This window comes from Solanum tuberosum, unplaced genomic scaffold (assembly GCF_000226075.1).
Source record: "Solanum tuberosum cultivar DM 1-3 516 R44 unplaced genomic scaffold, SolTub_3.0 scf00116, whole genome shotgun sequence".
NCBI lineage: Eukaryota > Viridiplantae > Streptophyta > Magnoliopsida > Solanales > Solanaceae > Solanum > Solanum tuberosum.
This window is the reverse complement of record NW_006239040.1, coordinates 1,301,209-1,326,507: the sequence shown is the minus strand read 5'-3', so window position 1 is coordinate 1,326,507 and position 25,299 is coordinate 1,301,209. Positions and strand designations below refer to the sequence as shown.

General features: G+C 32.8%; 3 protein-coding genes, 1 long non-coding RNA gene and 1 other non-coding gene across 18 annotated transcripts; 2 read left to right on the top strand and 3 right to left on the bottom strand.

Moving 5' to 3' along the window:
• Window positions 1-5,129: 5,129 nt before the first annotated feature.
• Window positions 5,130-15,065, bottom strand: LOC102592917 (uncharacterized). 12 transcript variants are annotated; one of them, XR_001473761.1, is made up of 6 exons: window positions 14,420-14,730; window positions 13,810-13,888; window positions 13,017-13,124; window positions 11,187-11,320; window positions 8,666-10,107; window positions 5,130-5,144 (listed from the first exon to the last, which is right to left on the bottom strand). It is a non-coding gene; the product is annotated as an uncharacterized lncRNA (long non-coding RNA). The 12 variants fall into 12 exon arrangements; XR_001473767.1 differs by lacking the exon at window positions 5,130-5,144 and having other exon boundaries at window positions 8,585-9,796; window positions 9,986-10,107; window positions 14,420-14,739; XR_001473770.1 differs by lacking the exon at window positions 5,130-5,144 and having other exon boundaries at window positions 8,585-9,298; window positions 9,592-10,107; window positions 14,420-14,736.
• Window positions 5,250-7,356, top strand: LOC102593683 (CBL-interacting serine/threonine-protein kinase 6). The gene has a single exon (XM_006350033.2). It carries the CDS (start codon window positions 5,736-5,738, stop codon window positions 7,032-7,034), a length of 1,299 nt encoding a protein of 432 aa, XP_006350095.1. The 5' UTR covers window positions 5,250-5,735; the 3' UTR covers window positions 7,035-7,356.
• Window positions 15,066-15,220: 155 nt separating the features above from the next.
• On the bottom strand, window positions 15,221-15,333 carry MIR156F (microRNA MIR156f). Its single transcript, NR_127288.1, has one exon. It is a non-coding gene; the product is annotated as a microRNA MIR156f (primary transcript).
• Window positions 15,334-19,550: 4,217 nt separating this feature from the next.
• On the top strand, window positions 19,551-21,897 carry LOC102591353 (uncharacterized). Of its 3 annotated transcripts, none has more exons than XM_006350028.2 (5): window positions 19,551-19,701; window positions 20,097-20,234; window positions 20,346-20,421; window positions 21,327-21,378; window positions 21,461-21,897. In XM_006350028.2, the coding sequence occupies exons 1-4, from the start codon at window positions 19,618-19,620 to the stop codon at window positions 21,332-21,334; spliced, it is 306 nt and encodes a 101-aa protein (XP_006350090.1). In that variant the 5' UTR covers window positions 19,551-19,617; the 3' UTR covers window positions 21,335-21,378; window positions 21,461-21,897. The 3 variants fall into 3 exon arrangements, with proteins under 3 accessions (XP_006350090.1, XP_006350091.1, XP_006350089.1); XM_006350029.2 differs by having other exon boundaries at window positions 21,552-21,895; XM_006350027.2 differs by having other exon boundaries at window positions 21,327-21,897.
• A 1,151-nt stretch (window positions 21,898-23,048) lies between these two features.
• LOC102584950 (probable inactive protein kinase DDB_G0270444) lies at window positions 23,049-25,232 on the bottom strand. Its single transcript, XM_006350088.2, has one exon. The coding sequence runs from the start codon at window positions 24,490-24,492 to the stop codon at window positions 23,635-23,637; it is 858 nt and encodes a 285-aa protein (XP_006350150.1). The 5' UTR covers window positions 24,493-25,232; the 3' UTR covers window positions 23,049-23,634.
• Between the last annotated feature and the right edge of the window lie 67 nt (window positions 25,233-25,299).

Sequence of the window (25,299 nt, the reverse complement as noted above, 5' to 3'; positions counted from 1 at the left end):
GACATTTTTCTCCGAAAAGTAAAGATAAAATTTGATATCGTAATTCTTTCTTCTCTCTTTTATTTTTTAGGAATCAACGAATTTTCTAATATAAACAAGTCTTAATACTAAAAGCTATTGAATTCTTCCGAACCTACGTATACCTCTTATCATGGTTGTTAGATTAAAGAAATGACATAAAGTTGTGACCTATCGCAAAATGTTATGACCATTAACTACCAATAATTAAATAGATGTTTCGTATGTTAATTTGCTATAAGTCTAATCCTAAATTATTAATGTATATATGTGCTAAGTAATATATTTATGAAAAATCACCCAAAATGTTTTCATGTTTTTAATTATTTTTTGTATTTTAAGTTATATGCACTGATTTTAGTGTAACCTAACCTATTAATCAATAGCAAATTTATTACCATTTGTTTTTGGGTTATCAATTCAAGTTATTAAATAGAATTACTTTAGTAACCTGATAATATAAAACTTTAGCTAATTTTTGTTTGTGAACCATAAATTTGTGAGAAGATTACAATTTTAATTATAGTGTTAGTATATTTAAGCATTATTAAATAATATGGAGTTGACTCGAGTGAACATACAAAATTGTAACATAAAGAGGAAGATTTTGTTTCTACTTTCCAAATTTCCTTTTGAGCTTATTATATTATCAATGTTGTGTCATAATACAGTCAAATAATATGGAGTTTGAATATCAAGTGAATATACAATATACATTGTAACATAAGAGGGAGTTTTCGTTTCTACTTTCCAAACTTTCTTTTGAGTTATATTATCAATGTCTTGTCATAATACAGTCAAATCTCTTTATAATAACAACGTTACTCATATACCTGATTTCCCTTTTCAACTTGATGAGACATCCAATATTCAATGATAGAAGCAAGAATATTTCTACATCAATTTTATTAGCCTGTCGAAACAGATGAAAATAGGTGGTATGTTTCTGTTTGTTTGGTTCAAGAAAAAGACAATAACTCAATAATGATAGTAATAATATATTCTTCAAATTGATATGATTTCTATTTAACTTTATTCAAAAATATTATTTTTATAAAATTTTAAAATATTTATTTCAAAATTTTAAAATTTATTCTCAACGACGACAATTTTTATAATCACATAAATATTATAATATTTGTAACATTAAATTTTATGATTTTTCTTAAATTATGTGTTCAATTGCATAAAATAATAGAAATTTGGGTAGGAACAGAGGAAACAAATAGTTGATTTGTTAGTAATAATATGTCTTCAATAGCTCACATCACATGGTTGATTGATTTCAATTTAATTATAAAGTATAAAAGATTCCATAATAATTCAAGTGAGTGAAAATAGTTCCTCCAAGATAAGGTTAGGTCATATGTATATATTTTTGGAGTGTAACTAATTAATAGAAATTTTGGTAGGATAGAAGAGACCTACACCAAGATATGATGTTACAATATTACATTATAATTCACGCAAACTCAATAACTTTCGTTTATTATCTTGTTTTTATATTAGAAAATTATTATAATATTTAGTCACAAACCTATATCAATAACTAAAACAAGCTATGATTTTGATGATACGTTTAGAAGTATTTATGAACTTTAAATCCTGATTTTACTTATGTTTTACACAGTAAAATCATCTCCATGAAGGTCGAATTTAACATGCAATCACAGGTTAATGAAAAAACACACACACATATATAAATAAATTATTTAACTGTAAATCTTAATATTATTGTACATTAACTTAATTATTATAAAAAAAAAATCATAAATTTCAAGATGTCTATCATTACCTTAGCCTTACGTAATACTACTAGATAACTAGTTATATTTTGAAATTATAGATTCACTTTTTATGAATAATTAACTCTAAATATTTATTAAAGTAATCTAATATTAAAAAGGACTACATTAGCTATGTATTTTTAACAATATTCATTTTTTTATCAAGAGGTTGGTTGTCCATATAATACTACTTCATTAATTATGGGGAATTTTTTCAACGAAAACATTTATTACAAACTATATTAAAAGCTGTAGAAAATTAATTAATTTTACAGTATAGGCAGTATAATTGCAGAGCACATGGTATTCTTGTGGTGGTAAAAGAATACAAACAAATAAATATTTCCTTTTAATATCGTCCACAGTTTTATAACCTTTAGATTTCGGATGGATATCTCAATATTGAAAAAAATAAAAATCATAGAGTAATGAATTTAAGTAAATTCTGAATACTAGATATGATTTGTATTCAAAATCAACTAGTGAGATGATGCTTCGAGAGGGAAACAATCAAAAACACTAGCTAAATTCTTAAATAACCGTTCAGTAATAAATGAGATGAGATTACAGAAATAACTAAGAGATTTTACCTAAAATAACCATGCTTAAAAGAGTGCATAATAGCTCACTGATTGAGGAATATTGTGTCGACGATGAATATATACTGTTAAATAATAAAATAATCAAGAGGTTTTGCCTAAAAATAGTTACACTTAAAAGAGTGATAATAGCTCACCGATCGAAATTTTTTGTGTCAAAGATGAATATCTACAGTTAAATAATAATTTTTTATCACTAATTAATAATAAATTATATTAGTTACAAGTTATTTAGTGATTGATTAAAGATTAACTTCTTTACTTCTAATTTATCTTTAACGTTTATATGCCCTACTTAGCCATGTTTATTGGCTTAGAATAGATTGAGACTCGACTAATTAAATTTTAAGATCTAATTATAGATTGAAAGCAAAATATCATAAAAATGACTTTTTTGTTTTTGTTTTTAGATGGATTCTTTTATAATAACTAACTGGATGAGCTGAATTAGTAAGAAAGTATTACATTCTATCTTTAAAATCGAGCTTAGATAAAAGTGAGCTTCTCAATAATATCTCTTTTTTAAAAAAAAAAAAAAACTCTCATCTCTAACTATCAAACACATGCATTCCGTCTCAATTTCAAGTTACTTAAAATCAATTATATATGAGTCCTCACCGATTATATCAATATTGTTTCATTATTTAAATTGATCTCAGACCAATATTAAAAAGAAAATACAAGTATTAAAAATCATTATATATAATTCTGCTGACATATGATAAATCATTATAATTTAAAGATGCATTGTATATAGAAAAAGAAGAAATACATTTTATTTTCAGTTGAAGAATCTTGGAAACCCCCCCATGTGGTGAGTTGTTATTTCACTTCCAATATTCTAATTCAAGAGACTTAGAAAAACAAAAGCCAATATATAGAAAACAAAATAACAGAAAAATACAAATTCAAGAGTGACAGTTCATTGTTTTTATCAAAATTAAAAAAACAAAAAAAATAAAAATTAAAGGGGTTAAAACTAGTGAAGGTTGGATCCTAGGGTTTGTTTAAAAAAAAAAAAAGTGCAGGTAGAAAGGGCATGAAAAGAGGAAATGAATTATAAGGTGGAAAATCAAATTCTTATTGATAAGGTGAAATTTTAGGTAGTCAGTTACTAATATTTCTCGTTCGATTTTAGGGTGACTTATTTTATTTTTTTTGCTTTAATCAACTAGTATTGGATTTTATTGGTTGGCGATTTTAAGTGCTATTTCCTCCGTTTCATAATAGATGAACATTTTCTATATTACACGTGATTAAAAAAATATTATAGATTGTTCAACTTTACTATTTTACCCTTTGTTAATATCAATGCACATAACATAAAGCAAAAGAATAGCTAATATTGGGAATTGTTCACATTCAAAAGGTTATATTAATTGTAGGGGTAAATTAAAATAGAAAAATAATAATCAATACTATCTTGATTTATTAAGTAATCAAGTAATATGCTATAACTATTTTTAGTACGATGTCCATCTAATATGGCAATCTATATATGTGTATATTTAATAAACTTTTAACTCATATACATAAGATTTGATTCAAGCTAAATAATGAATTATGTTGAATCGATACTAATAGTGTGTACTCGCTCTGATGCGCATGTGATTTATTAAGAGGAAAAATACTCTCTATCAAAAGTGATCTCATTTATTACACCACGTCAATTATATATTGATGTATACTATCTTTAAGAAGGTGTTGAATAGTCTATTTTGGGTAAAACTTACTCACATCGGGTATACATCAAGCCAATACACGCATGTCATGTGTTTAAATTTATAGTTCATTTTACTTAACCATAATTAATTAACATGTGCTTAATATATATATATTAGAATAGATTGTGCGGACCTTAATTATTAAACTTTTTTTTGTTTTCAATCTAGTGTCCGGAGTTCATATTGAAGCTCTGATTAAATTTGGATCGCGTATTGTAGGGCTCCTAACATGATTTTCAACCCGAGACCTCGTGTTAACCTACTAACTCAGAATGCATAATAATTTTGATTGGTAGCTAGGAGTTCTATATATTGAACCTATGTGCTAAAATGGTGTACAAATTAAATTTGTCCTTTTATACCTTTTTTTTTTTAATTAATAAAATCAAGAGTACAATAATTCAGTTGATATTCATCTAAAGTGAAATTTCTAAGGAGCTTCTTAATTATTTATTCATACCCCATGAAAAATATGATTATTTCAGAATTTTCTTTCTATTTATGATTACTAATTAAGATAAATATTGAGCCAACAATATTAAAAGAAAAAAAAACTTTGTTTACCATGTCTAATTAGTGCAATTTACCTATTTAGGACGCTCTATATAATTTTTCGAAGAATATACCATCAAATAAAAATACATAATAATATACAATCTACCATATAAGTATTATTCGTCATATAATAATCGTTACTTACTATATAACAATACTTATATTTCATTGACGATCTAGCCTTAAAATACTGATTTCACCTGAATTCAATAACACGAACTATGTATCACAAAAATGACATCTATTTTCACTTCAATTCCGTAACATCTAACTCGATTTGTATAATCACTCGATGGGAGTAAGTATTTATCGAAGCGGAAATATTGCAGGGGCAAAATAGTCATTAACATCCAAAGAGGCGGTTACTGACTCTTTCACTTCAATTATACTGATTCCAAGCGGCTTCAAATCCACGCGTCCGCTTTTTATTGCTACGTAAAACAAGGAAATTCCCATGCAACCTGTAAGAATACGACACGTGTCGAACAACCAAACAACCTCATGTTGGGTGACAAAAAGACAGTATTACCCTTGAACCGACTATAAATTCACCTTCAGTTGCCACCACTTTTCAGAAATTGCAGAAACCTAAAGAAGCTAAGCCGTCTTTGAGTTTTACAAACCCTAGAGAGAGAAAACCTAAATCCAGTTTTTGGTTCCGATTTCGGGAATGCAGAGAGATGAGAGGCAAATCCCTTTTTTCTAGTTTGATTTTAGGAGGCTTTAAGCCCCAAATTTCACTCGCTGGAGGAGGCCGGAATTGCCATCGGAATTGTCACCGGAAACACGTTGAAGACGGGTGAACTCACTCACCCAACACCCTTTTCCACCTCAGTTATAAACCCATTTGTTTTTTCTTAACAAAAACTATATACCCTTTTTGAATTTCGTTCGTCGGCGGCCGGAGTTTCCACCGGAAACACGTCGGAGACGAGTGAACTCACCCCCCACCCCCCTTTCACTTCCATTTAAACCCATCAAAATTTTTTTTCAAAAATCGAACACCCTTTTCGATCTTGCTTCAGAAAAGTTCCCCGAACCAGTGTTTTATAATGGGGCCAGAAGAAAAATGTGCTGTTTTGTATGGTAAATATGAGCTCGGACGAGTTTTGGGTCAAGGTTCTTTTGCTAAAGTTTACCATGCTCGTAACGTGGTAACAGGGGAGAATATAGCAATGAAAGTTGTTGGAAAAGAGAAGGTGATAAAAGTAGGAATGATGGAGCAAATCAAACGAGAAATCTCCGTCATGAAAATGGTGAAACATCCAAACATTGTCGAGCTTCATGAAGTTATGGCAAGCAAAACGAAGATTTACTTCGCCATGGAGTACGTTAAAGGTGGCGAATTGTTCGAAAAAGTAGCTAAAGGTAAGCTTAGAGAAGACAATGCTCGAGGCTATTTCCAGCAGTTGATTTCTGCAATTGATTTTTGTCATAGCCGTGGTGTTTATCACAGGGATTTAAAGCCTGAGAATTTGTTGTTAGATGAAGAAGGTAATCTTAAGGTAACCGATTTCGGGCTTAGTGCTTTTACTGATCATTTAAGACAAGATGGTTTATTGCATACAACTTGTGGTACTCCTGCTTATGTTGCCCCTGAAGTACTTGGTAATCATGGATATGATGGTGCAACATCAGATATTTGGTCATGTGGAGTAATTCTTTATGTGCTTTTAGCTGGTTTTTTACCATTTCAAGATGATAATATTATGGCTATGTATAAGAAAATTCACAAGGGTGATTTTAAGTGTCCACCTTGGATGTCATCTGATGCAAAAAAGTTGATAGTAAAGATGTTGGATCCGAATCCGAGAACTCGGATTACTGCTTCAAAGATTATGGAGTCTAATTGGTTCAAGAAGACTGTGCCAAGGACTATGAGGAGTAAGGAGGAGGAAGAGTTTGCTCATGTGGGAGATGAAGATTGGGTAGGAAAGGTGAAAAAGATTGAGTCTTTGAATGCTTTTCATATCATTTCTTTGTCGGAGGGGTTTGATTTGTCTCCGTTGTTTGAGGAAAAGAAGAAGAAGGAGAAGGAACAGTTGAGATTTGCAACAACAAAGCCAGCTAGCAGTGTGATTTCGAAGCTCGAGGAAGTGGCTAAAACGTCGAAATTCAGCTTAAAGAGGAGTGATTCTAGTGTTAGATTGCAGGGGAAAGAGAGTGGGAGGAAAGGGAAGTTGGGAATTTCTGCTGATATATTTGCTGTGACACCTTCATTTCTGGTTGTGGAGGTGAGGAAAGCTTGTGGTGACACATTGGAATATAATCAGTTCTGCAGCAAAGAGCTTAGGCCAGCACTCAAGGACATTGTTTGGAAATCAGCACCTGAGAATCCAACAATTGCTTGAGTTAATAAAAGCTACTATTAGATTCATGTGTTAGAGAACTTGAATTTGTTTAGTTTTGTTCTTTTTGTTATTGCTTAGATGTGTTCTTGAAATTGAGACTTAATCTCTGAAGTATGTCTCTTGAATTCATGTGTTCGAGAGATGGAATTTGTTTAATTTTTGTTCTTGTTCTTGTTGTTTAGATGTGTTCTTGAAATTGAGACGGAGTCTCTTGAATTCGTGGTTGAGTGATTGAATCGTTTAGTTTTGTTCTTGTTCTTGTTGTTAAATGTATTCTTGAAATTGAGACTGAATCTCTTGAATTCGTGTTTGAGTGATTGAATCGTTTAGTTTTGTTCTTGTTCTTGTTGTTAAATGTATTCTTGAAATTGAGACTGAATCTCTTGAATTCGTGTTTGAGTGATTGAATCGTTTAGTTTTGTTCTTGTTCTTGCTGTTAGATGTATTATTGAAATCGAGACTTAATCTCTGAAGTATGTCTCTTGAAATCATGTGTTTGAGTGATTGAAACGTTTAGTTTTGTTCTTGTTGTTTGATGTATTCTTGAAATTAAGACGGAATCTAAAGTATGTCTCTTGAATTTGTGTTAAGAGGATTGAATTTGTTCAGTTTTATCCTTGTTCTTGTGGTAGAAAGCTGAACCAGGAGTATCCCAAATCACTATAACATCTTCATCCTTGTAACCCCATATGCTATTATATTTTGATTAGGGGCCTACTTATACCTTTATACACATGGGAGTACCTTATCTTGTCAATTTGCCCCTTCATTACAAAAAATAGTCAAATTTGGTGACTACTTTTAGTGTTTACTTCAGTGGGGTCTTCGAGTGGGGTGAAGTCGTAACAAGATAGCCCGTATGTGAACTTGTGGCTAGATTGAATCCTTCGCAATGGACATATATTCTTGAGATTGGGACTGAATCTCTGAAGTATTGTCTCTAGAATTCATGTGTTGGAAGAGGCTTGTATTTGTTTAGTTTTGGTCTTGTTCTTGTTGTTAGATGTATTCTTGAATTTGAGACTGTATCTTAATTATGTCTCTTTGTTTTTTATTCAGTGTTCGATGTTCACATTTGACCCTAATTAATCTTAAATTCATGCTCAAAAAGATAGGGTACTGCTATCTTGTTTTTTATTTTATGGAGTGCTTTTGTTGGTGTGATGGCAATTTGCTTTTCTTTGGTAGGCGTTGGCCTGATAATTTAACAGCACTTTGTCCCCTTCTCATTTCTTATCCATGTTTTACTTGTATGATTTTGAAGAATGACTATTATCAATTTGGTGCCAAGGGTCTTTCAAAAATAATCCATTTATTTCTATGAGATAAGAGTAAGGTATTCGTATACTCTATTCTTCCAATACTCCACTTGTAGAAACACAAAGGTATGTTGTATTATCAACTTGAATTTAAGGTGAAAAGGACCTCCCACAGGTGATTGGTGCAATCCACGAAAGATTCGTATCGACTTCTTGTGCGATGTGTTGGTGGAAAGTAGCATATACCTAATAAAAATAGTCCATTCAATGAAAAGAAAATAGGAAACAAGCAAAAAAATAAAACTTGAGGATGAATTTATATGACAAGGTACATTTGAATACAACAACAATAGATTATAGAAAGTTACTTACCAAGAACTCTTGAACAAGATAAACCAGTTGAATAAGAGGTGTAATTTGACAAACAACAATCTCTCTGCACATTGAAGAACTTGACATGTTTTCTTCTGGATCATACATTCACTTACGATTAGAGGTGAATCCAAAATTTAAAGATATAGATATTCAATGAACAAATATATACAGGATTTGCTCCGAAGTAACTGAATTCTGGCCCGTACTTTCCATGCTAGCTCCGTCCCAAGGCCTATCCTGGCAAGAGAACCAGACTGAATCCTATCGTCTAACTCAAATTCCTGCTTTGTGGATCTGCTGCTGACTTTAAAACACAGCTCAGTTAGTCTGAATCCACAGATATATCTCCATTAAAGGAATGTAATTTGCCTGTCATTCTGCAGTTACCTTGAGCATGTTATTCCATAATTGTATCAACCACGTCCAAGGTGAACTCGGCGCAAGTAGCTCAGTTAGATCACTGATGCTTGCAGCTGGAATATTGGTAAAGCTGTTACCACAAAGATGATAAGTACACAAGATTACATAGGGTGCCTCCAGCCTCTGTCTGAGATATTGCAGTGACTAGTATCAAGCATTGTCAATGAACAAAGACTCGATAAATTAGACCCGTGGAGTTTTGACCTTTTCCTGGAAGCCAAAAGGAGAAGAATGAGCTGTTTACTTGTAAACCCAAAGCATTACATCCACGAAAAGACAAGTGTTCGGATGGCTGTGCCATCACAGCGGAGCTCCTCTAAGCCCGTTAAAAGTCCCACATCATCTGATATTTTTTCGAGTCTTGAGCACCCGAATAGAGCAAGTGTTCTTAAGACACTTCAATCTAAAAATACTGCTTGGGAGATTCTCAAGATGCTTGCAGTAACTAAGATTTATCAAATATTCAAGCTAACCCCTGGAAGGTTCTCAAGTGATGCGCGTACCTCTCCCAAAGAAGCTCCATCCAAGTACACTTTTGAAAAGCGATTCATTTCTTCTTCTATTTTTTCAGGAACTTTTCGAGTTTTAAGCAGGCTGATAGAATCAAAACCTTAACACTTTCAAGATTACTGGTACCTGAAAAATCCGGGGTCCTTACTAGCTTCTGTGATTGGCTAGGTTGATGAAACAAATCAACCTTACTAGAACCTGTCATACTGAAACAAATCAAACAGCAAGAAAGCAAAACAGCCAGATAATTAGTACTCCGACTATATATAAACGTTGGAGCCTTGCCAAAGTTGTGTAATTCGGCTATCTTTCAACTTCAAACCAACAAGCTTTTCTCCCCCGAAAACTAACAGACAGACTTCTTGATGGACATCCAACTCAACTCACCATGAAGAAAATCAGGACCCTGACGAACATTTGTATTTTGGATACTGAGAAACTGCACTGCTGACATTCACTTCTTGTGCAGAATCCAAGTTCAGTCACATGCCTTCGATCTTTTCAGTGCCCTGATTATTAAGAAAGAACAATCAGGCAAAAAGGAAAATTGGAGAAAGAAGTTATAAAGTTACATCATACATCAGCTGCTGCTTGAACTAATAACTAATTAGAAATCATCATTTGTGCACTATGTTGCTCGGACTCTCCAAAGTTGATGCCGCACACGTATTGGATCCTACGAAAATGCACTACTTTTGGAGGATCCAACATGCACCCACCGCCATTTTTAAAGAGTCCGAGCAACATAGTTTGTGCAAACACTTATCAAATCTCCTCCAAGTACATGAGAAATATTCCCAGGCATCCACAACCTACTATATCTTCTTGAATCATCCGAAGCATCTTGTCGAATAATATACCAACCGATTTCTTGTATCGATTGATGCATTAAAATCCGACCTTGTGTAACCATAATCAGAGATTTCTCCATGAGAACCTTTATGCCAATAACAGGACTAAAATTAAAACTCTCTTATATTCTTATCACTGATTCTTTCTTCTTCCCTTTAAAGAAACACACAATATCTAGTAATATGGCTTTTGTTAACTTGACGAAGCCGATGTTTATACTCAACAACATGTGTGCTACATAACCAAAGAGCATAAAGAATAAGTTTTAAAACTGAAAGAAGCCTTATAGGAATTAAAGCATCTTCAAGACCATGGATTTCAACTTTTACCATTTATACACATAAGAACACTTTTTGATAAGGAAGATGGAAATGGAGGTATTTCCTTCATTTCATAATATATAATTGATGAGGGGGTGAATTCTTTTCCAAAGGATTTAACCGTTCCCATCCTTTGCTCATGTTGTCTCCTATAGAGATAGATTGATATGGGTTTTCTACTTCTTATAACCTATCCATTTCTACTCAATTGTTCAACGAGTGCTATAATGATCCAAGGGAATATATATCTCCTGGCTCAACATTAGTCAACATTGTGTGGTGTCACATACCATGTAGACGACAACCACAACTATCAAAGTTTAAATATATATGTTCAAATGAATTTCACCCAAGGATGTGCCTATTAATAGTGGTCAATAAAGTGAGAGGAGAACTACGAGATCTCAAGTTCATACCTCAGAGGAGGCAAGGTGTTTTGTTCTCATTTGTTAAGCCTTGGCGGACAAAGTTACCCGATGGGCTGGTACATATGTTGTAGAGGTATCAGGTATCCGATGAAATGAACGAGGTGTGCGCAAACTACCTGGCCCTGACATCACCGTTATTAAAAAACATTTAGTGAATTCAAGAAAGTGATGGCATGAAAATAACAGTTATCACATATCTTCTAATATCTTAGCATTGGAGCGAAGCAATATGTTGATGGCATTCATCTCAAGAAGTTTATACAAGTTACATACAAGAAAACTTTAAAGCAGAATAGCAAGTCAAGCCACAGTATATGATCGCAAGAGTACCACTGGCTACTATTTCATGGAAGACACAACAAGAGTATGGCATCGATACAATATTCTACGTAATCTGGAAGCATCAAGAAGAAAGAAGTAGAATTCACTTGTATCAAGACTATGATCACTTCACTTCACTGACATATTTACTAAGGCATTAAAGTATGAGGGCAAGATTTAGTTGGTTCATATATTTTTTCGGGTTCTTAGTTCCCCTTCTCCATTTACCACTATCAACTGTTAACACCATCCATTAAACAGCCAAAGCAGACTTCAATTACCAAAACAAACAATCTAAATCCACCAAGACAAAAATGAAAGTTAAAGTTCTTAATGCTATATTTGTTCAATCAAAACCAAGTCCCCAAATTTTGATTAGTCAATTAGATCTATCTGGACAAAGGAATCACTAAGAAATGCATGTGAAAAACAAACGACAAAACCGAAAAAGATGTGAAAACCAAACCAAATAAAAAACTAACATGGTTGATTTGAGTTCATATTTATGGAAACTGAATCAGACCGAACCATGAACATCCTTAGACACGAGAAATGAGAACTATGTTATTTCTTCGGGAGGAAAGCTATTATTCCATGAATGAAGTAACCAAATCGAGCCAAGGTCCTATTTCATTCGAAGATGCATCAAGAAGATAGAATTCAAACTCATTTATATCAAGACTTTGATCAAGTAAGTCATATATTTTCTATGGCCACAATGAGTTATGACGACTTTGCAAGATTTCGTCTTTTGATGGAGTCCCAAGCTAAGACGGAAGTTTAACAAATGAAGTTGATAAATTTAATTAGTACTTTACATTCTCGGTTCATTGGAGCAAATCAAGCAACAAGAGGAAATATCAACTCTACATATGTGTTCTTCCTTCTAACCTTCTCTTTTTTACCACTTTCCCTCCGCCATATCTTTAGGGAGAGTTGGACTTTATGTATCGTAGTGTACTAGTTTGATTGTTCAAAGCCATTATATAGGTCTTTTAAGTCTTTTGCAGGATTACACTTACTTAAGAGTACATAAGAACTTGGATGATTGATGGAAGAAAGTACTCAACTCATCGATATATATGTCAAAGGTGATTAATTTAATTATAGACTATTGATTTTCTCCATCTGAAAATTTCGAACTTGTTGGCAAATGGCAACACTGAATGGGGTGAATCAAATGAGTACTACTGGTTTTGTATTTCTTAAGGAAGACGCGACATTTACTTTGTGTTCAAAAAAGAAACCTCTGCAACTGTTTCTACTTTCGAAGATAATAATGTCACATTAGCCTCATTCATAGTGCAATTTGAGTTCAGAAATTGTTGGAGATGCTACATACATGTCACAACAGATCGAAACCTACCGTATTTATGTAGACAATAACTCTACTATTGCTTTTTGGGCAAAACCTATATTATACAAATGAAAGCAAGCACATCACTGCAATATTCCATTTCATTTGAAAGCATCAAGAAGAAGGAAAGTAGAACTCACTTATAATCGGCAGAAGTATGAAGATTATACGAATGCATCTATTTAGCAGCAGGTTCATCTGAGCATAGTACTTCCAATGCGGAACATAAATTTATGTGTAACAAATCACTGAAATTGCAATAAATAGTAAAAATTACATAGGGTTCAATGCTAAAAATCTTAAAGGTTGAACCTAGAAAGCTTAAATCCTGAATCTTTCTCCACATCTACTCCAACAATTTCTTTTCTATGCAAAATTCTACTAGGTCCTCGCGAAGTCTCACTATGTAACATATCCCTCGATTTATTAGTAGAGATAAACATCTTTACTGCTTCAAGTTACAGTAACATATCTCTATGGTATCACTAATTCCACCAAAAACAAAAGTAGACTCAAAACTAAATCCCCAAATCTTGACTACTCAAATAGATCTGTTTGAAACAAAAGTTGTCACTTCAAACTCAATCACCCAATTTCGAAAGACACAAACTTGAAACTATATTGTAGCCACACTGATAACATTAAGGATTATATGCTAAAGTTAGCAGCTTTGTATACACCCAAAACCTATATGCTCAAACTCTTCAAAAATGTCAACGAGTGCGTGTCAGACATCACTTTTAGGGGATTCGACACGAGTCCAATAACATTTTTAGAAATTCCAAGCTATATAGCCCAAAACACAACATAACCATTACAATTAAAACCTAAACCACAAGCTCCTAATAGGGAACTGTCTTTTTATTGAGAAAAAATAACAACTTTAAAAAATTTATCAAATATAAAAGCTCACAATTTGAAGAAACTCCTAACCTGTAAGAGGAACTTTTTCAACTTCCATTAATAGCAATATTCAAAGTTCTATTCTTTACTAATTTTTCTTCCTTGCCCTCTGCAAAAGAACCAAAAAAACATATATAATTACTTCATAATATTGAAAAGAAATCAGCTCATCAAAACCTACATAAAATATAACATGATCCCACATATAAAAAATAAACAAATCCGTAGCATTTCAATAAACAAATCAACTTACAACACAGATTTCATGTCATCCTATATACTAGTGTCGGTGGCGGCACCAGAATTTTCACTAAAAAGTTCAAAATATAAAAAAGTAAACATGCAAAGAAGTTAAAAGGTTTCAATATCTATTATATATATTCATATAAAAGATAATTTTGATAACATATATAAATAGTATAATTTTCAGCCAAAGAAGATTCGGATATACCCCTTTTCCCTACTTGACTCCATCACTACTCAGTATAATTCTCACCCTATGACCTTTGTATAGGAGTATAGAGATTGTTTTCGATACGCCCTCCACTCATAGTACCAAATTAATCCTCAAAATACAAATAAAAATATGAATATTTGCAGTTTTTTTTTCTGTTAAAATGAGAACAGTAAACAGGGTTACCTTACAAATCCACAAAACCTCAAAACTGGAAACTTTACTTTTCTTGATCTGCTGCTGCTAGATATTTTCCAACAAAAAAAAATAACTACTAGAATATTAAAGTTTTAAACTTTGTAAAAGATAATATCAATACAGAAATCCCAAAAAAAAATTTAAAAAAATTGGTTCAATAGTCAATGTGAATTATTTTTTTCTGGTCAATGTCATGTCTATGTCTAGGGTGCTATAAAAGAGAGAATTCCTTTTTGCTACCTAAATTCATTGTATCCATCTTTTTCACATTTTTCTGTAGTTCTGCGAGTTCAACTGAGCAAAAAGTTCAATATATATATATATATATATATATATATATAATCACATGGATTATGAAATCACTAACCTATAGATCTTCAATTGAGAGATTTATATCATATTGATATCGAGATAAATTTTGAATTTGATTCGAAATAAATATTCTCTATCTTTCTTCGTATAGGGGGAGTATGCTACTATATCTCTACTCTAGAAAACTATATAGATAATATTCAATGTTGTGCTTTTTGACCTTGACGAATTTTCACTGAGAGAATTCGATAATTAATATCAAATAAATTCCTTTCCACTCACTATTCCCAAAATTCACCCTAATAAAAAACAAAACTGGTAAGTCTACCTGGCGGTACACCATAGGTTAGGCCAATCCGATCCTCTTCCACTAGGGTTTGACTCATAGCATTTCTCCCTTTTAACACAATTGAAACCAAAAAAATCTCACAATACAATCTAAATCTAACTCATGTACCATTTGACCCTTCCTAGAGAGATTGACAGAAAGAGAAGTGAGCACTCGCAAAATTATATATACAATATATATCAAGAAAATTAAGTAAAAATATTTATATAATTATATGTGTATGCTCACTCTCTTCTGTCAGTCCCTCTCTTCCATGGCCATTGAATTTCAGATCTCTCAAAGAGAAAAAAAAACCACTAAAATAACAACTATTTTGACTATGTTATATAAGTAAAAAAAATGGTACTTTTGTACAATCTGAATTGTCAAATAGTAGTAGTATTTTATATAATGATGATGCACATTAACCCTACACATTTAAAGGTGCTGTTAAAATGTCATGTGGATAGTACAAATGCATCTTTTCACTACTTTGTTTAATTTTTGGTCCAAGACGAAGTACAAAACAAGTTCATTTAGCTGACGTTTATTGGAAATTAAATAAGTGGGGACTCTTGTGGCCATTGATTGGTTGCTTTAAAGTTTTTGGGGTAACATGGTTTGGTCGAAAACAAGTTATCTCGAGATTAATGAAATAAGATATTTCATATTGTATATGTGATAACTTATTCATTACTAAGGGGTTGTGTTGGTTGGGAACAAGTTATTTCGGAATTAATTATGTCGAGGGATAAGTTAATCATATGGGATAACTTATCATCACTATGATATGAATGGTGGGATAAATAGTCCAATGACTATCTAATACCTCCAACAAAACGTATGAATTAAGATAAAATAATTTTGCATTTTATCCTAGGATTATTATATTTTAGGCTTAAGTCATCGGCGATTCCTTAAAGTTGTCTGCATAATTCATTTAGACATCTCAACTAGGGCTCGTACCTATTGAACACCTAAATTGTTCAAGACAAGTACCTATTAAACACAAAATGCTAATGTGGCAAAATAAGTGTATCTCACTGCTGCTAAGCGCGTGAATGCATTTTTTTATATTTTTTAAAAATAAATTTGTACCTACTTTCTTGACACTTGGTATGCATTGACTAAATAAATAAAAAAATAATTTAATTAAGCATTAATCTTTTAAATGATTAAAAAAAAACTCACCCCCAAATCCATGTGCAAGTCATCTTCTTCTTCAACCCACCATTTTAAAAAACTTCAAATTTCTCTGCCTTTTGTTTTGATTCATTTTTTTTTCATTTTCTGTAAACAAATTGCCTGTTGAATTTGCAAGAAGAAGAAAAAAAAAATCGACTATTGGAGTTAAAAAGTTGACCAATATTTGTGCATCTTTATTTTCAATAACTCCGATCGAGCAACCATCACCATTCATTAAACTTATTAAAAATGTTATAAATTTTTTTGATATGTCGATTTCGAAATAATTTATTGAGGTCGATTATTTTTACAAAAATCTTAATAGCCGCCGGAGGAATAGAATAAAACGGAGAAAAAGAAAGAGGAAAGGATTTGGTGGGTGAATTCGGGATGAGGTGGGGCTAGACATTTTTTTTTTGTTATCGCCGGAGGAATCAATGGTGACTGGCGATGGCAGAATGACAGAGAAGAAGATGAAGAAGAAAGGGCAATAGGTTAGGTGGGGGTGGGGGAGAGATTTTTTTTTTTATCAATTTAATTATTTCTATATTATTAAAGGCAGGAAATTATTTTTTATTTTTCAAAATTAAAATTATGGGCCCATGTGTCGTAATTCTATTCGTGATTTTGTCAAGATAATGTGTGTGAATTACACGCACAATATTTTTAAAACTAGCTGTCATTTTATGTTCAATAGATAAATATTCGTTAATATTAAAGTGTTTAATAGGTAAGAGTCTCAATTGGAGCAAATGACATAAATGGTCCCTAAACTATCCTAGTAGGTCTAAAATAGTCCTTTAACTATACAGTTGATTGATATGGTCATTTAACTATCTACCCTTTTGTCAAGTTTGGTTTCCATCCACTTTTTTTAAACAATTGTTAGTTAACACCGTTAACTCAATCTGTCGATATACAACCATCCAAACAAAGTGTAAATCCCAACGGAAAGAAGAATATGAGTTAATGATACTGATCTCTCCACGCCTCTGTTTCTTGCTTTTCTGTGGGGATAAGACAATTAAGAAGAAGAAGAACCAAAACGAAAGATTGAGACAAATAAATCATCAAATTTGATAGAATCCATGGCGATGGGAAGTGGGTTTAACCAAGAAACTAGAACTGGAGCATTTTTCATGGCCACACTGCTCATTTGGGTTTTCTCAGTTTTGTGGAAAATACTAATTAACAAGCGCAAGGAACTGTTCCCAATCGTTCTGGGTTTCATTTTCTACCAATCGGCCAATTGGGTCATCCCCAAATTGCTACGAAATCGCGATCCCCTATTTGTCAACACTTGTGTATCTCTCCTCCATTCATCCACTACATCTGCTTCAGTGCTCTTCATTTTGGTCAATCAATCGATGATTTCAAATGGGGTAAATGAAAATCAGATGTTTGAACATTCACAACTTGTTGAACATACATGGCCATGGGCATTTACAACTTTATGCTTTTCGTGTGGTTATTTTGCTTATGATCAATTGGATATGCTCCTAAATCGATTGACTTAACGGTGTTAACTAACAGTTTTTTTAAAAAGTGGATGGAAATCAAACTTGACAAAAGGGTGGATAGTTAAAGGACCATATCCGTCAACTGTATAGTTAAGGGACTATTTTAAACCTACTAGGATAGTTTAGGGACCATTTATGTCATTTGCTCGTCTCAATTGAGGTGTCTAAATGAATTATGCGGACAAATTTAAGAGGCTATCGATGACTTAAGCTTATATTTTATATCTCACACCAAACGACTCATAAGATATAAATAGTGAGATAAATAATCTTAGGACTACCTAATATACCTCCAATTAGTATGGAGGATAAAACAGTCCTTCATTTTATTTCTGGGATTATTATCTAGTATACCTCACACCAAATAACTCTTTAGAGTTATGTATTATTCCTAGTAATGCTGAGATTAATTATAAAGTCATTTGTTTACTTATTATTTAATTTATTTTATTTTTCATAAAATATTATATAGATTATCTCATAACTTATATGTAAATTAAGTATGGTAATTTCTAATTAAATTGCAAACCAAATACATAAATAACTTATATCCTAAATAGCTATTAGACATAATATTACTTGTGCATAATTTAATGTATAACGTACCTTTATACCTCCAAATCAGCTCCAGATAACCCTTACTTGATATTCGAATTTGTAACAAAATTTGATTATATTTAAATTTGTGTTGAAAAATCTTACCTAAAAAAATAAAATATTCTTTAATTAAGATAACTTTATATTCCGTAGGACTCGAACCCGATAACTTTAATGTCCCTATGCATGATGAAAAGATGTCTTCTGAAGTTGGAAACCCTATGAACATGCTTGCGTTTACTTTTCAAAGAATAGTGACTACTAAAATGATCAAGTTAATCACTTTTACCAATGTGCTCAAGTTAATCACTTTATCCAAAACAGTGATTAGACAAACTTGAGTAATCACTATATACTAATACTAATACTAATTAGTGGTTAGACTTAGCATCAATCAAGTGACTAGTCACTAGTGTATATCTGAACATGTTTCTAACTTTTTTATTGTTATGGCCCAAAAGTTTCTTTTTCTAAAAAAAAAATGGTGTATGATTAAATTATCGTACTGCAAATTCAATTGTTCAAATTGAAACCCGTCAATCAAATTCAGAAAAATCAACATATATTAATACAGACAAAGGACACTCATAATCATGAATTCATGTATCACGATCCCAAAACACCAAAAAATGTTGTTTGTCAGGGCAAATATGGATCACCAGATCATTTTTTATTGATCGATCAAATTTCAAGCCAATCAAAGTTTGTTGATCAAATTCACGAAAATCAACTAACATGTACTAATACATATAGTAAGCATCCATAATCATGAATTCATATTTCAGGATCTCAAAACACCAAAAAAAAACATTGTTTGTCATATAAAGTATTAATTATCATGCCATTTCCAATGGATCAACCAAATTCCAGACCAATCAATGTCTGTCAATCAAATTCAAGAAAATCAACAAGTACTAATACACAAAAAAAAATCAAATCATAAATTCGTGTTCATGACCCCACAATGTAGAAAAAACAATGTTGTCATAGTAACTCAGTGAGTATTGGTCACTAGGTCGTTTCCGATAAACCGGTCAAATTTCACCTATAGGGGATGAAATTGAAAAATATAAAGTTGAAATTGGGCTTACATTAAATTTCAAATAGCCCATGTTGTGTAGACTCTTTGGCCCATTTTATTTGGGCAAGTAAAAATCATAGGGACAAAAACTAAAGCTTTTTTTTTTTTACAATTTCTCTCACTGTATTAGTTTTCTTCCCTTAGCTTCCTCTTTTGGTTGTCAATGGCGTTGGAAGCATACGCATCACAAAATACTGATAAAATTCATACAGATGTTCTTTCACAAGCTCGAATTTCTTGTTACAAGGTATGATTTTGCACTATTTTTTGCATAATTTTTTGTTCTTTAAGGTCCAAAAATGTATATGTTGATCAATCTTGATTAGTGGCGGAGTTAAGATTTTGAGTTTATGGGTTCGTGATTCTAAAGTCCATAGATTAATGGGTTATTGATAATATTTGTAATGAACCAACACCCCTTCGCCGGAAAATTATACTGTTTAGCTAAGTTAAAGTTTAGTTCTTTTAGAAGCCTGTGATTGGTCCAAAGGGCAGCAGGTCACAGACAGATTTATCGAGTATCAAAAAAAATAAAGTAGTTCTTTTATATACATTATGTTGACACCCCCTTTGTAAATTTTTTGGCTATGACCCTGATCTTGATAAAACTAATTGAAGCTATTAAATTGTTGTTTTTAAAAGGCAAGAGATGCATTTTATTCATGTTTGGAGAAAGAATCGAACAAGGAACCTACAGAAATCGCGACAGTTGGGCTTTTATACCCTGTTGAATGCAAGAAAACCAGGGAGGAATATGTGAAACAATGTAGACCTACTTGGGTAAGGTTATTAAAGCTAAAAACTTTATGGATATCAGTTCTTTTTACTATATGGATTGTGGGATTTTAGCTTTTTTCTTGATGTATTGGTGTTTATTTGTGTCGGTCATAGGTTAAGCATTTTGATAGGCAGTATTGTGGTAAGAAGAGGGTTCAGAGACTTTTGGATGATAATGACTCAAGGAGAGGTGTGTTTTTACATCCTGAATTTTATACTTGCACTTATGTTCATGCTGATAGCCCCATGTGTTTATTGCTATATTTGATATAGACTATCGAGTTTTCCAAGTGCCAAGCTCAAATTGGTAAAGTTTGCATTTTTATAGTGAATGGGGAACTCCCATTTCACTTCTAACATTTGTTTAAGTTAGTATAAATCAATTTTTTCAAAGGTACGCTTAAAGGTTGTCATCAAGGATCTGAGACATACTTTTCCTTGCGAATGAGCGTAATCATGAAGAAGTGACTCTAACCAATTGATGTTTACTTTTATCTTCTTTTTTTCTTTTCAATTTAGTTGTCCATATATTTGTCATTCACGCTTTATAATTATTAGTCTTGTACTACACATACATATTTGTATTTTCTTCCCTCCATTTGCGCCTTTCATCATTAAAGTTCACTCCTTATTTGCACTTAAATCACCAACAAACATTAGAGTTCTTTTGCGCTATTCGCCTGTGATAACAATGGTATATATGAGCTCAAGAGAGGCATGGCCTGATTCAAAGGGTCCTCCACCTCCAACAATGAGGTTCAAGGTTTGAGTAACCTAGGGAGCAAAAACTCCTGGGAATGTGTTATTTTTAGGGTGGGGGTGTCAGGTTCATATTAAAAAAAGAAAAACAATATAAAGGAGATATATGTACGTGCAAGCATCAAATAAATTGTGACATTAATAGTTCTGATATCTAGTTACTTTTGAACTGCTATCCTAATTGGTGTTTCGAGTTTGCCTGTTTAATTTTCATGTGAGTGATTGATAGCAAGTCTTGATTAGTAAGAATTAGCTGTTTATTCTTTCTCCTTTTCTCAAGAGTGTGTGAAGAGTGTTTTGATGGATTTATTGGCTTGGGTTGAACTATTCTTGCAGGGGTTTAAAGCTTGGTTTTAAGGAAGAGGCTAGTGCATAACTCATTGTCGTGGTAAATTTATTGGCTGATTCTTGCTTTGAATGTTCCGAATTTCCATATTAGAACAGGAGTACTAAACATGTTGAATTTCTAGGGATCAACCATTTGAGTGACCTGCTTCTTTTCATATTGGTGACTTGTTCTACGTGAGTTTAGAAGATCCTGAGACTGTATTTTACTTGCAGAGTGCAAGTAAATGTAATGCGGAGTCTCTGCCTTCAGAATAGGAGTTCAACTCTTATAGTTATACAGTTTCTTGAGTGAAGTACTTTTCTGCTACTCTTTTCAGTTTAGTATGCAGAGTGGTATTTATTTGGATTAGGATCTTTATTCTTTTGCTTTTGTTCTTATATGGTCAAAGTTGAACATGTTTTACAAGGCTGTCATAATGCCACTATGATGGAAGTTGATTGATTTATAACAAGTGAAACCATTTTGATGTTCTTTGAAATGTGAAACTAAGGGGAACTTTTGTCTATTCTTACTGAAAAACAAGGTAAACAATTTATGTTATTGTGACTTCTTCCTCTACGAAGTGAAAAAATACATTACTTTTACTAAGCTGTTTTTACTTTCCCTGCTAACTGCTACAACAACATACCCAATGTAACCCCCAATGTAATCCCACTAGTGGGGTTTGGGGAGGTTGGGGTGTACGCAGACCTGACCCCTAGTCCCTACTTGTAAGATAGAGAGGTTGTTTCCGATAGACTTTTCCTACTAATTGCTATAGTTAAAAAATGCCATGTCGAAAAGTACCTAAGGTTAGTGTTGGCATAATGAAGAAAGTCACAAAACTTATCCCCAATAAAGCACTTGAATGGTGGATATGTATTTTAAGAGAGTTACTTGACTGATGTTTTGAGCGATTGAAACAAAAGAATAGGAACTCCAATGGCTACTAAGAGGTAGATAGATTAATGCTAGAAACTAAGGAAAAGGATCTGTTTAGGCCTAGCTAGTTTGCTTGGATCCTTCAAAAATGTCATCGAGTGTTTCAGATCCTTGAAAGTTACTTATTTTTTGAGGATCCGATACAGGTGCGGCGACATCAGTATTTCAGAGAATCCGACTAACATAGCTTTTAGGTTCTCAAGGAGGCATCAAGCCAAGACTTACTAGTTTGCTTTTTTAAAAAAATTATTATTTGCAGTGGTTTCTGTCTTTACTGTGTATTTCAGAGTTGCGTATCACTGCGAACTATTTTGGTCTATCAACGTATGAATGATCAAGAGCTTTCTCAAAGTTACTATTTTCCTTCTATTGTATTTAGGAAAATCTAGTATAAATCCCTGATACACTTGAGCCGGGGCCTCTTTATAGTGTACTTAGACCAAAATGTTAAAGAAGAAAACCATAGGCAACAAGCAAACTTCAGCTTCCTCCTACATTCTTGGGACGTTGTTCTAATTTATGTTGCTCAGATTCTCCAAAAAAAATGCGCACTCGTGTGGGATCCTCCAAAAATGAATTACTATTGGAGGATCCGGCACACACCTAGCGGCAACATAGGTTCTAATGATGAAACTAGTTGTTCTAATAAGGCATCTGATGATGCAGATTTTTCTTGGAGATTTCTTCCCTCTCTCTGTGTTTCTACTGATATCAACACACTATTTGTCAATGTTACTTGCATTTGTCCTGTGACATTATGTGATTTTATCAGTGATGCTTCTTGACAGTTGAGAAGCTACTTCAGCTGAAACTTCTAGGTGATATCATGATCAATTATTTTCTTAAGCTCCCAGCAACATGAAAGAATTATCACGTATGAAGTCGAGAAAGGAGTATAGTGAACAAATTAATGTCTTGGGAGGGGAACCCCAACTCTATAGTTTACATTTTTGTATAGGAAGTTACAGACACATTTGCTAGCTGCATGTGATTGTAACTCTAGAAAATCTTGATTTTGTGCTTCCGAAACAATTGGACTTTGTGTTTACAAGTAGTCCTGTGTTCTCATTAGCTATCTGATCCCTCTGTTCAGCCTCCAACGCTAACGATTAATGAAGTGAGTGAAAATCATGGGCAAGTACACTAGCTGATTTATTCCTATTGCCCAAGTATGTGAATTACTAGGTAATCATGCTGGTAGGTACCACAGAACTCAATTATGTGTTATAGATGTTATTAAAAACAGATAACATGACCAAAAACTATAATAAAGCACAGGTAAAAGACTCAAAAAGTGAATTGTGATTGCAATGTGAATCACTACAGAAATAATAACTCTAATTGAATTTTCAAGATTAAGAATAATGTAGGCAGTCATGTGTTTGTGGGAAAAACTGAAGCTCTACAGAAAGGACATGATTTTTTCCTCTGCAGCCACTTGTTGATGCATTCAGCATGAAATTCATGGCCACATTGAAGTGTGCCAATGTTATCTTCATCTTTATATTCAAGTAGGCAGATAGCACATGCTTCTTGTTCCTCATCATTACCATCTTCGTTGGCGTCTATGTCCATAACACAAGTAACATAACATGTACTTCTTTCGAAATACTCAGACATATCTTGATCCACAAACTCATTAATATCGTCTTCCTCCACCACTTCCTCTTCTTGTTGTTCGACTTCAATTTCATCAGTATAGGTGTCATCAAGAGCCGATTGTGGCACTTGAATATTGTAACGAAAGTAGTTAGTATTCACTTGCATTCGAGCTGTCCTAGTCCGTCTTCCACTTGTTTGCTGGTAGCCTTCACTAAGCAAATGTATATCATACTCCATTCTTGTTTGTACAAACCACCCAGACTCCATTGTTGCTTCCATATTTTCAACATCCTCCTCTTCTTCTATAATTTCTTCATCAAGAATCAACTCATTCATGGCTTCCTCTACCTCTTGCTCGTCTTCTTCCTTAGTTTCTTCATCAAGAATCAACTCACTCACGGCTTCCTCTACCTCTTGCTCGTCTTCTTCCATAATTTCTTCATCCGACAACTCCTCCTCTTCTTCTTCTTCTTCTTCATCAACAATATCACCAAGATTTGAATGCTCAAACTTAATACGAGACATGAAACTATAATCAACTGGAGGCAGGTGTTGTAGTCGATTCAAGAGAGGAGCATCAGGTGGTAGTGTACGAGTACAAAAACAGGGAACTTGATCGTGTTGAGACATGTTTCTTGAAGCTTTTTTTATGGCTGTGTTATGTGTTAGATTACGAGAAAAAAAGAAGTTAAGAATTGGAAATTAATGCAACTGTTGTTAATGTTAGGCATTTATAAGGAAAAAATATTTGTAGGAATTTGATTGGGAAAGGGAAATATTTATAAGAATTTGATTGAGAAAGGGAAGTGGGAATTAGTTTCCTTTTTGTTTCTTTTCTTTTTGCTTTCCCCCAAGTTTCTATAAAAATTGTTACACAAGACTTATAACATTTTTCAATTTTATTTAATTAAAATGTAATTTAGAAAATTACAGCACACGTTGAAATTTTTATTTTTAATCAGTATAAATGTAGAAAATTACAGCACACACTCGAATACCAGAGTCTTAAGAAAAAGAAAAAGAGGTTATTCACCAGTGTACTCGTATTTAAAATCACGATGTCATCGAACCACTCAAAGGCGGTAAAGAATAGTAGGATCTGTCTGTGCAGAATAAGAAGATGAAACTCCTCTATTTATAGATAACAAAAGATAGCGTGAATAGGTGCTTAATGTGCCTTATCGGAAAGGTCACACTCCTTTAGAAAAGTCAGAAGTTATAACTCTTCGTAAAAGTCACAACTTTGTGGAAAATTCACAACTCTTCATAAAAATCACAAGTTTTTAGACTAGTCATAATTCTTCCCAAAAGTTGCAACAAGTCACAACTCTTTATTTTTACCTTGTTGCGAATTAAATTTATCATATAAGTAATATGTAAAAAAAATTTACAGTTACAGCTCATTACCAACTATTGAACCCCCCCCCCCCCCCACAC